General features: G+C 39.8%; 1 protein-coding gene across 6 annotated transcripts in view; it reads right to left on the bottom strand.

The window, feature by feature from the left end:
* Positions 1 to 17,209, bottom strand: part of ZDHHC14 (zinc finger DHHC-type palmitoyltransferase 14) — a 93,799-nt gene extending 76,590 nt beyond the window's left edge. For 4 of the 6 annotated variants that reach the window (XM_041469814.1, XM_041469818.1, XM_041469817.1 and 1 more), the window contains exon 1: positions 15,638 to 16,492. In XM_041469814.1, the coding sequence (XP_041325748.1) occupies positions 15,638 to 15,888 (251 nt within the window). In that variant the 5' untranslated portion in view covers positions 15,889 to 16,492. Of the gene's footprint in view, positions 1 to 15,637; positions 16,493 to 17,083 lie in introns of those variants that run through there. The other 2 variants (XM_041469816.1, XM_041469815.1) reach the window with 2 other exon arrangements.
* Positions 17,210 to 17,689: the final 480 nt, after the last annotated feature.

Below are 17,689 nucleotides of genomic sequence, written 5' to 3'. Positions count from 1 at the left end.
TCTGATCAACACCTGACCCTCTTACAACTACTACTTACAGTTAAACACTACTTTGATGTATTTATTCTTTTTTTATCCATACTAGACCAGTGCTGTCACTGGAGAACCAAGCTGATCTCCTCAGTTTCTTCCACTGATAAATGAACTTTAGTCCACTTTAGTCAACACAAGCTGTCTACTCAAAAGGTAGAGTCATCTTACAAACTGAAAATAAATTTAGAACTATGATATATGACCAAAGCTGAAGCAGTAAGTTTTCTGCACCAACAAAACAAAACAAAATTAATATTTAATGCTGATATATAAAAAGCACAAATGAAAGCTGATTGTCAGAATCAGAACACAGGAATTATGTTGGAAGTAATGACAAAAAAATGATAGCAAGCAAGAAGGTTCTGAAGCACTACAATATGAAAATCAAAACCAGTCAATATAGGACTGGTGTAATTATCAAACTATCTGCATTACATTACCTTGTGAAGAATAGCGTCTTAAGCACATAAAATGGTCACAAAATGAAAAGTGTAAACACTAAAAACCATTGCATCATGGACCTTGCTAACCTACATTTGCTACGAATTCCATGTCATCAAGACCTAGGCAGTTCCACTGGTCACTTTCATACACCACGTTTCACACCTGATGTGTACTTAAATCAAACAGCTGCACTTGTGCAACTTACTTAGAACTCTGAAAAGCAGTTTCAGTATTTAGGGTTACAAAGTGGGGTTTATATTTTTATTCCTATACAAGCAGTGTTTAGCCACAAGAGATCAAGTATTCTGTACAATGCATTAGGTACCATGTTAAAAACAGGTGATGCATCAAGCCACCTTGATTCATACAGCAGAGCAGCAGCCTCCTGCGCAGAACACCCAATTCCATTCATTCACAAATGTACTCTGTTGCCTGCAAAGACCATCTCCCAGTTTCTTCCAGTAACTACAGAGAGTAACTACACTGTTGAGCAGAAGAGGCAGTGCTGTCCCTTTTATGTCTCTCTGAAAAGACCCAGAGGAAGAAGCATCAATCCACATAATGTAACAGTAAAGAACAAGCACATGCAAGGTGCTAGTACTACAAGAGAAGGGAAGGGAAGATAATGATTTGGGAGGGAGTATGTGGAAAAGAACAGAAATAGTGCCTGTTTGGGAACTTACTGGTCTAATAATTACACACAGAAAAGCTATTCTAAAACAAACTCTAAGACTGCTACATTCAAGACTGCCAAAAAGAAATAAAATGCCTGCAGGCCTGTAGAAGTTAAATTTGATACTCTTCTGCCAGGTTCCCCTTCTTCTGTCATATGCCTTTTAGTTTTAAGACCTCCACCTCAAATACCCCCAGAGAATCCTGCTTCCCTTCCCCACCTTTAGGTAGGACAGTTCTGGAGATGAACTGGAGTTCACACAAAGATGATTTCGGCATAATAACACTGTACAGAACCTGAGATTGCAGAAACTGGAAGGCAAGTAGTGAATGAAGCAGTTTAAAGAGCTTCTTCGTTTATGCTGCCTACAGCCACAGGTTAAAGCAGCCCCAAAGAGCAGAGCTTAATTCCCAAAACCAGCTGTGCTACCAAACTCATGGTTAGGCTGGCATTGCTCGAAACTGTAATTTCAGTGAAGGAGTTCTGCCTTGCCCTCAGAGAGGCATGTCCAGCAGAGGCACAGGTATCAAATTTTACTTGTTAAAAATCAAGTTCTTGGCAAATGTCAGTACTTTTATGAAGACAACACAGCACACTTCTTAGAGAGACCACCACACTTACAGAGTCCTGCCTATGTACAACCAAGAGTCAGAATAATCCACTATCTCTTCTACACGTAATCTGCAAGCCTGTCCCCCAGGTCTCTCTCACCATTATCATACTGGAAGTCAAAAAAAGAACAATGCTGGTCAGAACTACAGAGGTTCCCTGTCATGAAAGATTAGCACAAGACAAATCAAGAATGGTAAGAAAAGTGAAGAGTATTTCTGGACTGAAAGAAAAAAAAAACCACAAAAAAGAATTTGAAACCTCAAAGCACTACCAGCATAACTGTCTATTACAGCTCTCTTTCCTGACCCACTCTTAAAACAATTATATAAATAACCAAACTCCAAAGGAGTCAAATAACAAAGTTCTATGCCTCATGCTGTCATTCCCAGCATTCTTAGCTCTGCACTGATGAAGCAAGATTGTCAGCATTTCATCACGTCTTGTCAACATTTTGTATCTATTCACACCCATTTTTCATATGCTTATTTCTTACTTTCAGGCTCTGAGGTAAGAGGGATGTTGACAAGACACAGTATGCATAAGCAACTTAAGAGTATAGTCCAACTATGTCTACAGTACTGGATACAGTAACAACTGAAAAATCCAGCACGTGTATTCAAAGCTATTACTGCCTTACCTATAGGTATTAACTAAATATGGAAACAAAACAACTTTCCCTTGAGTATATGAAATGTATTTCCAGAAGCAAATACTACAGCAGTTCAGTTCTCCACTTCTTGTTCCCCCTCAATCCCCAACTCTTCTGCATGTATTGAACAACCTTCCAAAACTGTCCATCTTTTCATCAGAATATGAGGACAAGTACAGCTGGCCTAGGGTTGCACTCATTCTGAATGAATAACAGAACTATGCAACTCTTATCTGTGGGGATCAACTTCAGTAACAAATTATACACTCCCCAATTTTTTGACATTTACTGGGCAGTCAGAAATAACACTTATAAAGCTGAAATTAAAATATTATTATATGTGACAGTATTATTTCAATAAAATGTCACTTCTTTTGTATTGAACTAAGAAGCAACAAACTTTTGATCTCCTTTTGCAAAAGGCATTTCTTTGTTGCAAGAGCAAGAACCAGTGCCAACAACTGTTTATAAAAGTTTCAGAACAGAAAATAAACTTATTTTCACCAAGAACAGTCAACCACTGCGTAAATGCACCTTCAGACTATCATTTAGCAACCTGAACTATTGGTTAAAGTTTTCTAGGATGCAATAATAGAAAGGTATGTGCATTGGGAAGGGCATGTTTACCTTTCAATGGAGCTGGATAAAAGCCCATAACAGTTTCACTTACTGGGACTCAAGTATGTCAGTTGTTTTTCACAAATCATACTGTTTGGATTTTCACATTCATAGTCAATTGCCTGTTTCCAAAACCCTTCTCGAGTATGAGCTGAGTAAAAAAGCAATATTTTTTTACTCCACCCAGTCCTTGTAGGACTCTGCAATTTCCTCTGCAATGCCTTTCTGCCCCCCAGCACACTACTTGTGATATACTCAAGTACCGGAAATGAGATTCCAGCTTTCAGAGGTTAGTATTAAAAACAATGCACAGTGCAGCTTGATCCTAAAAGAGTCTGTGGAGGAAAAAAACCCATATGCTGCTCTAAAGGTGAACACTGATCTCATCAGTGATGAGAAGTCTCAAAGCCTCCTCCTTCACCTCAAGGTGAAGGAAGCCTTTTGAGCTCTCAGTCTTGTAAAAGAATGATTACCCTTCCAAGGTCTTATATTGAATTATATTAATCTCTGTCAGATTTCAGTCCACAGCTTCTTCCCCGTCTTCTGCTCTATAGACAATTCCTTCTGCTCTAATTAGCTTTAGGTGTCTTATTTAACAAAATCATTTTAAAAGCCATTTTTAAATCACACTGTGAGTAGAGACATACACTCCAACAGTCTCTTGCATGCAGCTCTTCAGATTTCCATTAACTGCTTTATCGTCCTTCTTACAACCTCCTAAGCTGAAAGTTTCAACATTTACCATAGTAAAGAAACCAACAAAACAAAACCCCCACCCAAGCAGGCAACTAAATGGGACTGTGAAGAAACATGCTATTCCCTATGCTGTTTGCTGTCTCAGCTGAAGCCAAGAGAAATGGCAAGGATTGACAGTACTCCCATCCTGGTTCAGTTTAGCATATTTTGAGCTAACTCAGCTGTTTTTATAAAGACTAAAGTCAAGAAGCATTCACGGAGCTTTCCACAGGCTCTGCTATCAAATGCAATACAATGCATTGGCTCTGCAGTCTGGAAATGGGGGACACAGACTATCCAAGAAATGATGCAGGAAGAAACACTGCTTCAGTTACTGCCCCTGCTGAGTTGTGTTACAAATTGGATGTCTTTTAAAAAAAAATCAGAAAATCTCTAAGACATGAACAACTAAGGGGTGCTATTTGAAAGACACTGCAGTTCAAGTCCTACAAACTACAACCCAGTTACTTCAGAAATAAAGTATGGTTAAGAAGTCCAACTCTGTACATTTTCATTAAGCAACTAAGATGTTCTGTTCACACCCTCACAGATGCCAGAGAGCCAAGACTACTTAACAAATTTCCTAAAGTTAGGATACAGTTCCAAATCACAGTGGAGATGATCTCTCAACCTCCTGCCTCCCACTAGTAATAACATTTTTTTCTGAATTTTCAGAGATTCAGCTCAGTGATTTAAAGCAGCAGAAAGTTTTTCTTTGTGTGGGCGGAAGGGAAGGACAGTTTAGGTGCAGGAAGGGAACTCCCTGAAGTGGCTCACCATTGGGTGGGGGACACAGCAGAACAAGACAAAAGAAGTGACATCTGAGGTGTGGAGAAGGGAAGAGGTGGGTCTGTCCTTTTCAGCACTCTACAACCATCAGATTGATCTTCCTGCAATGGAGGCTTGTAAACAGAAAGGAAACTAGGATGCTCCTATAAAATACTCTCAGGTTTTGTTTGAATTCTTGAGCAGAATGTCAACTTCTGGCCTCTCAAACAAAGCAGGCAGGTCTACAGACATGAAGTTCACCCTAAAAAAAACAGTGCTTTGGATATGTGGTATGGGAAGATGTTCCCCTTGGCTTTCACCAACCTTGAAGAAACGTAATTCTTATAGCTGTTATGGAACATAGAGACTCACATATATATATTTTGCTTCAATAAAATACACTCTGTATCATTTAAGATTTCTTCTCTTATTATTTTATTTCCAGTTTTTAATCCAGAACTGGACACCTGCCCTGCTGGAATTATTTACACATTTAATTTTTTAAGCAAATCACCCTTTAAAGGGAGCTTGGACTAATCTGACATATCTGGGGTGTTTTCCATTTCCCAATGATAAGTAATCCAGCTTTAGCAGCTTTTCAGACAAACCACTTCATTCATATCTAGCAGTTTAGAAGCTGGAACACACTATCATTTAAGGTACAGAAGCTGATCTGAAGCTGGTTTTGTCAAGTAGCAGGCTCAAGGAGAAAGCTGAACCTGCAGCATCTGAAGGACTTTTTGACCTGGCTCAAGCACTAGGAGACAGACCCCATGATTTCACATGTCTGCATAATGATATAGGCAAACAGTGAAGATTACAGGGGGGAAAAAAAAAAAGATTACCCTCATTTTTTATGACTATGGAAAGAGAAAAATTCAGTCTTTCAACTTTACTGCCTTCAAACCCCTTCTACAGCAACAGTGATCTTAGCCTATTTAAAGTGAACAAGTGTCTAGGAATATTGATAGAAGGAGAGAAAAATTTATGAAAGCAAGACTAAGGCAACCTGATGAACATACAACACTGCTGGAACAACTGTATACAGAGACATTCTTCTGTACGAAATTTATTAAATTTAGTGCAGTTATCTAGAAGAAAATAAAATACTAACTTTAATTCAGCAAAAGCCAGATAAATAGTAGAGGGCAAAGCGGTTGAGAACAGCAGAAAAAAACCACGAAAAGAACCCCAAAAAACTGTTAGAAAATGCTCTTTGAACTGAGAAAGGCACATTCAAATGCGAAAAAAGAGAAGGGTCAGAAAGAACAGCTATGACTTCCACTTTTGTTAGATTGAGACTTTAAGTTCACATTTTACTATTAGATAAAACTGAAGGTCTCAAAGTATGCAGGTGATAAATGAGTCATCAAAAGATTAAAATTATCTTGCTAGATGAAAAACATCTTGCTTTGCTGTGTTATGGTAAGTTCTCTGATTTTCACAGATAACACAGAGCAGCTGAGGTAGGACAGGAACTCTGAAAATTCAGTCTAACTTCTCCAGATCAAAGCAGGGTCAGCTAGAGGAGACTGCTCAGGTCTATATCTGGTTGGTTTTCAGTGTGTCCATAGTCTCACTGGGCAACCTATGCCCATGCCAAATCATCCTCACAGGAAAAAAAAAAAAACCCTACAAATCAAAACAAAACAGGCAAGCAGATGAAAAAAAAGAAATAGCCAAGAAACCCCACCCTTCTTTCTTCTGTTTTAAAGGTAATGTTTTTTGTGTCTTGTCACTGAATACAACTGAGAAGGGTCCAAGGCTCTTTTTTTTCATTCCCTCTCCCCAGTCAGGTACTTATTAAATAGGATTCCCCCATGAGCTTTCTCTTCTCCAAACTAATGCACTGAAGCAAATGAGAAGTGAATATCCTCTTTTAACCGTGCACTCCAATCTTTGGTATCACACCATGCAGCACACTTCATGAACCCATCTACCCTGACTAATGATAGAGTTTACTTGCTGTTCCCACACCCCGTGCCTCTCAGCCCTAGAAAGAGCTCAAATCATGTTAAATAATAAAAGTATCTTTAAAACTCTATTTTTCCTCATATAGACACATGAGCTTCAATTCTAAGAAAATCACACTCGAGAAGCAAGTTTATTAATTACATTGAGTTACAGTGCTAACGAGAGACAAGTCACAGCTATTCTAGCTTTTACTTTTCTTTGTAGTAATTTTAACTGCTCTACACAGTTCCAAATAAGGAACAATTCTAACTCTTCCATACACTAATGCACACTAGAAAACCCGTTTTGCTAATACAAGTGTTTATTAAGGAACATCCATAGATGTGACATGAAAACCCACACCATGTACACAAACAAGCATGCCAGCAAAATTTAAGTACAGGCTGATCTGACATTTGCTTCTCTGCCCAGAATCATGGCATTCGTAACCAGTGGGGTACCTCACAAGTGCAATGGACATGCAAGCTCCTGATATAGACAGACAGTCCAAAAAAGAGGGGATACAAAATTTATCAAAATCAGAGAAATTTTGTACTGGTACTCCTTTTGCAAGGTGGCGGGAAGAGGAAGCTTCCAATTCCTGAGCACATTTTTAATCGACATTCATAATTTGTAGTATTATACGAAGTATTTATGTTAAAATACTAGTAAATTCTAATATATCTGTTCCTTGCTCTTAAGAGCTGATATATATTGATCATATGTACAAGAAATGTATACTAAAGCCTTCAAATTATTTTCATAGATTCATTCAATGCAGACAGTGTAAAAACGTTATTTTGCACTTAAACTAAAAAATTCACTTCAGATTTTGTATACATCAGCTTATGAGTTCAGGTGTTTGGTTTTCAGTTTGATTTTCAGTATTCTATTTGATTTGTTTCATAGTTTATTTTTTAAAATAAGAGTAAAATTTATAGAAGCAGCTGAACTGACTGCGTATTTACTACAACAAATGCACATCGCCAGTATTTGTTGCAATAAGCAACTTCAGGGGACAGCAGGGGTGAAAAAACATAAAACAAAACCAGCTGTGATCTCATTAACCGAGCTCATTTATGTAAGACCTGATTAGGCACCATCCCACATTAATGTGAATAAACCCTATGGACACTGATGAAATGGAAGTGATCATACACAGAATTGTATCATCATATATAATCATATAGCACTACAGCACACTATCAACTTAGCAGCTGAAGTTCCAGGATCCATTTGGGTAAGAGCTCCACTGATGCACACCCCCTTTGCCTATTCACTGCATATGAGCAGGAGCTCAAATACAAACAGAAACCACACAGTAAGGGACAGGGCGTGTTTTGCCCCAAACTGAAACTTCAAAACAACTTCAGCATTCTTCCTTAAGTATGTTTTATGTTAGCATCATTTAGTACTTCTGCAACATGAGAAACATAAACAGAGTTTTATTTGGGGCTATTACATGTCGGCTTCCTCTTGATTTCTCAAATTGTCTCTTTGATTTGTAAAAAATTTATCCACTTTACAGTTTTGTATTAAGTTCTGAAATACAAATGACCTGTAACTATATGAAGTTTAATAAACTTTTGGTAGTTCCAGCTGACTTCAGGAGATTTTCCTCTTTTCTCCATCAGCTTTGTCACATGAAAGATGAACTGCACTGCTTGAAATTGAACTTGCACTCTGTGCAAACCTTTACTAGTAGCCTACACCTGAGGTGATCATCAGCTACTACAGCCTCCCTTGCAAGAACAACCTAGCAGGATAAGAAAAATTTCCTAGATAAAGCTGTTCAACTTTTTAAGCAATTTTTCAAAATGTTCCAGTATTTTAAGCTAGTGTTGTAGGGTTTTTTGACTGGGCCATTTTGAAACAAGCATGCAGCTTAGAAAGTTAAAAATATTCTCAGATTTCTCCTCTTCTGCAGCAATATTCACTTTCTCCGTAATTAGTTCGTGTTTGAGTGTTACAGTCAACAGTTCAATGCTACACTAGAATGGAGAGACCATTTCCATTAGAAACTTTAGTTTGCTGGGGTTTTTAACTATTTAAAAAGTAAAACTTAGGTGTTAAAATCTACAAAAAAACCCAGATATTTTTTAATATGGTATTTTGCCTTCCCTCCCCCTGTCCACACGCAAAAGAAAATTTCTTGGTCTTCCAGATCCACTGAGATACTTTGTTCTGTATGAAATGCCATTTACAAAATAATAATGCAACATGACAGCTATGACAGAAATTAAATCATATAGCAAAGGTATTTTTTGCATAATTAGTCCAATTTTCAACATGAATTAAACAAATATTTCACATGAACCTAAACATACAACATGATTCCTTAGAAACCAGCTTGAAAAAACACCTGAGAAAGACCATCTTTCCTTTAAAACACAAATTAAAATTTCTGCAGAGTTGATACGAGAAAACTTCCAGACAGCCACATGACAATACCAGTCTTCCAAGAAGAACAGACAGAGATTTCAATAGTGTAAACTTATTTAACATGACTACACTAGTCTCCAAAAGATACATTTTATACCTTTAACAAACATTCATTCAGACAAAGGGACACCAGCTCCTACTTAGGGAAGGACAAAATAAAACAGGCATAATACGCAGGTATCAACAATAGAAACCTCAAACTTTTCAGTGATAAATTAAGATAGATTGTATCAAACAACTGTCACAAGATTACAAGTCAAAACTCATATTCTGGAGATTCAAGATGTAGAGAAGTATTAGCCACAGCATTTGTAAACATTTGAACATATACATACATACACACGCATGTATGCGTGTGTGTGTATATATATATAAAGAAGAACTAAACTATTAAAATTACATTTTTCCACCTACTCTGGAAAGAATATAAAATATTCCAGGTAAGGATTTATGCCTATCTACAACACTTATGGTGAGCCTAGAAATCACCCACCAGCAGTGATTGAATTTCTCAAGGCTTTGGATGGCAAAGTTGACTGTTAATGTTACATTTCACTCTGAAGATGCATGTGTATTAATGATTCAAAGCTACACAATGATTTCCTCGAAGTCCCCAAATGTTATAGTATCTGAGAAGCCAACATCCCATGATACCACTATAGTCCCTATTTTTATTTTCCTGCACCTCCATAAAGAAAAGATGGAAATATAAGTAGAAAAACTTTTAAAAAGTGTTCAAAACTTCTCCATGAAACAGCAGATAAAGGCTATCAACTAAGCTGAATACAAAAAAAACATCCCCAACCAAAACAAAAACAAAACCAACAGATCAAACACCCTCATAAAGAAAGAAAAAAAGCTGCTTTGAAAAGCAGGTTGGTGTTACAAAACCATTAAAAGTTTCTGCAGTTTCAGGGGAAGCAAAGACACGACTTCTGAAAACATGAGAGGTTATCCTTCCTTTTGTTATGCTCACAGAATTATACTCTGAAAAATGAAGCACTTAATCATTGTCCATTTCCATGTAAACAGACCTAGCCTTTAAAAAGAGAAGTGCATGACCTAATATCAAATTCCATTAGTTAATTTTTGGGCAGAATGATTTTAATTTATATCATACAATTCATTCAAAGCAAGTTTACAAGTTTATACTGACATACCTGTTCAATGACATGCTACTTTTGAGATATGGTAGTACAAAACTACTCTCTTGACCAGGGAGAAACTTCAGCAGACACCCTTGCTCAGATCACTGAGAAACGTAGGAGATTCTTATTTTGTAATGAAGAAAAGTCCCTCATCAAGAAAAAAGTTTTAGATATACTCAGTACATGGGAGATGTTTGATTCTGACAGTTAATATTTTCAGGGTAATTAAGTGCAAAGAATAAACATTCTGCTTGGAATGCATACTGTCCCTTAGAAAGCATTTGCTCAATACAAAGCATAAACCCTAAAGATTAGACTTACTGTATTCCATGTCTTTTTCACTAAGTTATCAGAGATGCATGACTAAATAAGGAACAGAAATATTCCTCTGGTTTAATTTTATTGACAGGTTTAATAAAAAAAAAAAAACAACCAAGTAAAACTGGGTGAAAAAAACATCTACTCAACACTGCACTCACCTATGTCACCATGCACAATTAGGCAGTGACTGCCTTCCACATAGAAAATAATGCAGTTCTCTCACTGAATAATAACTTTCATTTATACACTATGATTTTTGGTTTAAAATCCATTTTGATATCTTCAACTAGAAATGCCCTATAAGTTTAGAGCAGCCTCTAACAGCTGAAGTTGAATTGGTAGCACTTTCTTCTAAGAACTCGTATTTTAAGGACAGGGTCATCAAGCGACACAAGTAACTTACTTGTCTTAAGAGCAGAGGAACAAAGATAAAGGATGTAACTAGAGGAACATTCCACCTACTTCATACAATGTCATGCTAAGAGACCACCTCTTGCAAGAGCAGAAAAGGCCTGCCATAAGATGAGAAGGGTTGTTGATACCACAGTGAAAATGCTCAGCTTACTGACAACAGTGTTTACACACAGAGGTTTGTCGCAGTGAGCAGCAAGTTACACCACTCCACCACAGAAGTTCAATATTGAACAATCCACACATAGCATCAGAAAGTGTGACTCATGAATGTCCTCCAGTCACACCAGTTTTCAAAGTGGGAGGCATGGAGCAGGTTGCCAGCAACTGCGAGAGCACAGAAATCAATGGTTTGTACACACATATGCACATAAACAGCCTCAGTTTAAATAATTTTCCAGCATACATCTTTTGCAAGAAAATGCAATTACACAAATGCTCACCAAAAAAAAAAAAAATTAAAAATATCAAGTGTTAGTTAGCTCAAAACAAACAAACTACAAAACCCTCCAGCTTGCTGAATCAGTGCAAGCGTCAAATGGTATCAGAAGTGATAGAGCTCTGATTCACATTTACAGAGAAAAAAGCTGCACTGCTTCAGCCCTTCCAGCATCCTACCATCTGTTTCAACCTTCTTCCAGAGCCACTCACCCTGCAAATAAGTTGACAGAAGAAAACACGACTGTGCCGGAGTCAATTCAGTTCAGTCGGCATCTTCCCTTAAACCCACGTTTTATGGGAAGTTTAATTTGCCTGCCTGAGCTGAAGCAGCCCAGGTGCAGACATGTTCCTTCCTGATACCTGCCCAGTGAGACCCAAGAGGAAAGGGAGCACCCAGGGGCAACTGACAGTAGCAACATAGCTGAGGTTGTCAGCCATCTCCCTGGAACTTGTGATCTTGTGCATCCACATGAGATTTGCCATTTAACAACAATATGTTTGTTCCACAAATCCTACTGTGTTAAATATGTCACTCAGGCTCCATTTTGCTTTCCTGTAACCGACAGAAACAGGACCCCAAATGACCATGAGCATAAAAAGCTCTTATTTCTTTTGAATATGTACACCTAGCTAAGTGCAGTAAGTATGAAGTATGTTAGTTCTGCCTCTATTGCACAAATAAAGGACTTCACATACATGTAAATGCAACGGTTGAACTGGCTACACACAGCAACAGATCTGTCCTTCAGTTACAGATGCTATCTTTGCTCTGTGGAGAGGAATTTGTTTTCTAAGCTTTAAATGAAACTACCTAGATAAATGAGTGCTAAATAGTTTGGAAAAATCTCTGTGTACTGGTGCAAGGCAAAGGACAAAACCAAAATGCAACACAAGGCCAGAATTACAAGAAAAAAGAAGAAACAGCTAAATAACCCAAGGTTAGGGTTAGAAAAAAAGTTTCAAGGTAAAGTAACATCGCCAAATTTCAAAGACAAATTCAGTAATTTGTGGTGTCTCATCTTGAGCAATTTAAAATAGGCATTGTTTTTAAGAAAAACTCAGCACAGCATCCCTCTTAGGACCCATAAGTGCTTGCAATAATTCATCTTACATTTAATAAACAAGTTACAGAAATAAAACTCCTTGTTATTTGCAACCTCTTCCTTTGGAAAGGGAGGGAAACAGGACTTATAAATATTTTACCTGCTTGAAAACACATGGTTTGTTGTTTTTCTTTTAAGCAAATTCTGGCTTATCTCTTTGAAAATGAAAAAGAACAGTGAAATGATAAAAGGAAGAAGTGGTGATGTACTTTGAGTATATGAGAGATAAAAGTCAACAGAGAGAAAGGAATAAAATCAGCTGAAAGCAGGAGCTGGAGAAAGTAGGCAGGAAAAAAGCACAAAAGCATAAATATAAAGAAACAAAGATTACAAAGGCATGACTCGATGTCAAAAGCTATACAGGTCAAGATGTGTGACATACATTTGCTTTTGGAGACACAGGATTTGCTGACTCTGAGAAATGTATTTCTTCCCTGAAGAGTATTCCAAAGCACATGAGATACAGCTCTAGATGTATGGATGTCAAAAGTAAAATAGAAGGGAGGGAAATCACACTGAAGGAACAAACGAAGCCAAAGTATAAAGGGCAACTGTTTATGTTAGCATGATGCTTTCCAAGGAATTAGCTGTCAAAGTAATCTTTCCTACTTCCCCCACTTCCCAGTCTGTAACTAGGGAATGACTTGAACCATGAGTACCCATTTTCAAGTTTCCAAAACCAAAGGGAACAAAAGAATTTATTTCCACTGTAGCAAAAAAAGAACAAACAATTCCAAGAACATACAGGATACCTTCCTCTTCAATGGCAGTTTGACCTTACGTTTCAGACACACAGGGCACAGTTTGATTTAAAAACCACTCTGCTCCACAGGCACATGAAGGATTGAAAGACATTTCTGTCATATTCAATAAATGGCTGGTTAATGAGGAATGCCATAATCAAATCAGCCAATAATGGCAGTGACACTTAACACTCAGGATGTTATCACTGATCAATAAATAGTAACTTTACACTACTAGGAACAGACACAAGTAGAAACTGCTTGAAAGTAACACTTCATTAAGAGACTCCCCTCTTTCTAACATTAACAACTCTCTGCAGTTTAACTATCACAGACATACTGAACACCATTCTCACAGTCTTTAGATTTGGCTTTTAATTAGCCTTCAGAGGATGAGTAATAATTTTTCAGGCAAGGGCTTTCTAAAGACCAAAATCTACCTTATCATTATAAAAATGAAATACCATTGTCACCTTCTATTTTGATTTTCCTTAGGAGTGCATGTGATACAATAATTACTCAAGACCAGTACATACACAGAGAATTTATACAGTTCTATTATATAAAGCCCAAGATTCCTCCCTGCTTTAAGACTGCCAGTAAGAATAAGCACCAAGTATATATGAAAATCCTTGACTACAAATCTTATCAATCACATATGGTTACACTGCAAATATTCTCCAATACGCGATGAAAGTTGCAGAATTCAACTCTGGTAGAGCATGTAGCTCACAGTAGTGATGAAATCAGAAGGTGATGAACAGCTAACAGCTCATCCTGTTTTAGCAGTTCTGAATCATGCAGCTGCAAAGAAAATTTATCTCTGAAAGATCAAAGTGTTAAAACATATAAATAAATTGCAAATGGTGGCTTAATAAATCAGTTGTACAATCCTGATAATAGAACATTATACTTCCAATCCTACATTTACATTCTGGTATCTGCAGGAAGTCCAGCAGGCTTCAGAGGCTGTGCTGAAGGTGATGAGACTGCACACAGACAGCAGTGTCAGCCCACATAGAAAAGCTTTCCAAAAGCTTAATCATGGCAAACAGAAGAGAGTAGCACCCAGTCCTAATGCAATACTATCATCATACTATTAAAAGTTACACCTTTAATACCTATTTAAAACCAGCAAAGTAAACACACTTGCAGCGTGGATACCATCATTGTCTGTGTTATTTCAACTACTCAAATGATACTCAAGCCGCTTCATAATGTCTGCAGAAGATTCACATTTAATAAACCCCTCTAAAGTAACCTGGAGCCCACTAATGACAATTCATCTACTGAGCTCACATATACATTTAGCTACTGGTTACCTGCTGAGCATTTTTACCTTCTTTACTGCTATCACTATTGTTAAGATGATCTGCATTTAACAGGTACAATTTAGGGTTTGTTAATGTCCTTATCTTCTTGCTTGAAGACACCAAGTAATGAATGACCTTTGGTTTTCAACTGTATTGCTTAGCAAAACAATTTCTGGAGGCAGCAATGAAGCTTAGTTATATATAACAGTTCTTATTATTGCAGAAAAAAAGTAATTTGAAGATATTTTACTGCCACAAGTCAAACCACAATCATTTAAAGCAGGCAAGGAGCACTAACACTTTAAGATAACTCAATTATTCTTATAGGACGTGTTTTAGCAGTGTGAACTTCTTTGTACTTGGTTCCTAAATAAGTAAATAAAAGTTGCATAATATTGCTCACATCAAGTGCCTAACTCTTTACTGCCATGTGTAGTTAATTTAACTACTACAATATAAGAGCAAAAATCAGTACATTTGATTTGCTGTCACTGTGTGTTCACTTTATACAGATGAAAAGGACTCCAGAGCTACAGAGAAAAAGGCCCTAGAAGGACACCAGAAGCTTATTTAAAAAAATACAGTCAAAACCTCCAAAGCAAATGTAGCTTAAACTAAGACTAAACTCCCATACAAGTTATCACAAAGAGAAAGTAATGCTGTTACCTAGTGGTGGAAAGCTAGGTACATGCAAAATTGTACAGCTCTTTTTTTTCTCCTCACTTCGAATTCTCATCTACAAGCTATTAAAATGACGTCAAGAGAAAACAAAATCATTCCTGATTAATCAACTAATGAAAAGTACTGCCTTTCTTGCATTCAGTTCTGTGACAAAGAGTCAGTATTTTTGCATGTGCCAGTTTTGATTCTCAGAGTAACTGACAGATGAGGAGCCTCATCGTTTCCTGGTCATCCCAAACCTGCTGTTTTACACTCCTCTTTCAACACCAGCAAGAGATGGAAACCTATGGTATAAAAGCAACTTCAATTCTCATTAGTTTTCCACAAAAGCAACTTCAATTCTCATTAGTTTTCCACAGAGTATGATAACCCAAACTGTATTGTGCACCCCTCAGCATCTTATCAGATGGTATTTTCAATTATATAAATCAATATTGGTGGAATTCAGTCAACATCCTCTCCTAAATAAAAACGTTAATTTTGCTTTCAGCCAGAAAATAAATAACTAGAGGAGGAGAAGGAATATATGAAGTCTTTAAAGTCACTTACTCAAATGCAAAGAAGAGTCCACTGGTGACCAAGATGAGAACAAGAGTCAGGTAGAAGACTCCAGTCTGTCGAGCCATCATGATCCTCCCATTGCAGAAGAATTTGTTTCTTCCAGGAAAAACCTCCCATTTTCTCTTGGGAACTGATTTCTTTTTCTTATGGGGAGACTCCATGGGAGACGAAGAGCTGTGTGTGCTGATCTGACTGTATTCACAGTCTTTCATGGGCCCACTACCACCTCCAGGAGTCATCAAGAAAGAGTAAAATGTGGGGAGAACCCCACCAAAAATATATACAAAGATATATGTGCAAATATTTTTCTGACCAAGAGAGCCCTCTCCACCAGCCCCAGTTAATAAAAAAAGCAAATAAAACGATGAAAAGTCTGCTACCAGACTAGCAATAAGTGTATCATGCAAACACCACTTAACTCTTCAGAAACCAAAGCTGTCATATCAGAAACACTTGAGAGGGATCCTTCCTTCCTCCACCAGTCACAAAACAGCCACGTAGGACAATCCTTTTAAAAACAACTTATCACAAAACAGGACAAAAAGAAAAAAAAAAAAAGTAATTATAAATCAGTTAGGCTCTCAAAAAAAATAAAAAAATCAGTCTTTTTTAATCAAGTTTATTTTCAAATGGGAAGGTTTTTTCCTTCCCACGCAGACCCTGAGACTTTTCTCCGAGGGTCAGAAGGTTGGTCAAGGCAAGGTTTAGCAATCGAGTCTATCATTCATAGAGATTTGTTATAATCCTCCTTTGCGCAGCAGATTCCACTGCTAAAAATGACCATTCCTAAGACGTTCGTTCCCTCGAGAGACACGCGAAACAAATCATTAAGGGGGAGGGGAGAGAGAAGGCAAGTAAGGAACCAGGCTGCAACTCCAGCTTCCGAAGAACACTTGAAGCTCTCCTCTTCCTGAAGCCGCAGTCCAGCGGGAAGCGGCCGCCGCTCCGCGCAGACCCAGGGGCGCAGAGCTCCCCTGTCAGCACTCCACAGGAAGGGATTCTCCCGAGCCCGTGGCAGCCCGGGGCACGGCCGCTCGCCGACAGACACCAGCGCTTCGGGAGCGGGTCCTCCTCATCCTCCCTGCCCGCGCCTCCCCCTACACAACAGGTCCCCGCCGCCGCCTCATGCTCCCCAGCGCCTCGGCCCCGCGGGAGGGAGGTTGGGAGGCAGGGGACAGGGAGGCTTCTCCGCCGCTAGATCTCTGCCAGGACTTCTCCCTCCCCGCACCATCCTCGCCGCCCGGCTCAGCGCCGCCGCTCGCACCCCGCCCCGCCGCAGGCTCTCGCCCACGGCCCGCGGCGGTGCCGGGGCCCCCCCCGCATCCCGCCCCCTCTCCCGGCGCACAGGAGCGGCTCCCGCCGGCGTCCCTGGCTTCGCTGTGCTCTAGCCCCGCAGCAAGGTAAGAAAAACGCCCGGCTTCCCCCTTCGCGAACCAGAGAGCGGCGACTTTCTCTTCACCCTTCTTTACGAGCCTCTATCCAGGTTTCCCCCCGGCAGCCAGACCCCGAAGCAGCAGCTGCCACCACCTCTTCATTTTCAGGGGGAGGCGGTAACCACCGCAGCGCCGGCCGCCCGCCCGCCCGCCCGCGGGAGGAGCCGGCGGGGGACGGGACCACACAGGCGCGCACCCTCCGCCGCTCCCGGCCGGTCGGTCACTCAGCCGCTTCTCGGCGACAGGGCAGCAGGTCCCTCGCACCAGCCGGCCCGGCCCGGCCCTCTCCCCGGCCACTGGAGCGCGGTGACTGCACTAACTCTTCTCCATCGCCACCTCCCCGCAGGCAGCCGCCCGCCGGCCGGGCTGGAAGCGCAGGGCAGCGAGCCGGGCAGAGAGTGTCCGCGCTGGAGCCCCGCTCCCACTGCCGCCGCCTCCCGCTCAGCCGAGCCGCCCCCGACCCACGCTCCGCTGAGCCGCGAGCGGTGTGTGCCGCCAACCCGGGGCGGCAGCCGCGTCCTGCCCCGCTGCCGGGCCGAGGGCGGGCGAGTCCCGCCAGCGAACGGTGGGCACGGAGAAGCCCCGCCCGCGCGGCCCGACCTGGCGG

Source organism: Pyrgilauda ruficollis, unplaced genomic scaffold, assembly GCF_017590135.1.
Source record: "Pyrgilauda ruficollis isolate IOZ18807 unplaced genomic scaffold, ASM1759013v1 scaffold24, whole genome shotgun sequence".
Lineage (NCBI taxonomy): Eukaryota > Metazoa > Chordata > Aves > Passeriformes > Passeridae > Pyrgilauda > Pyrgilauda ruficollis.
The sequence above is the reverse complement of the archived record's forward strand: the minus strand, read 5'-3'. Positions and strand labels throughout refer to the sequence as shown.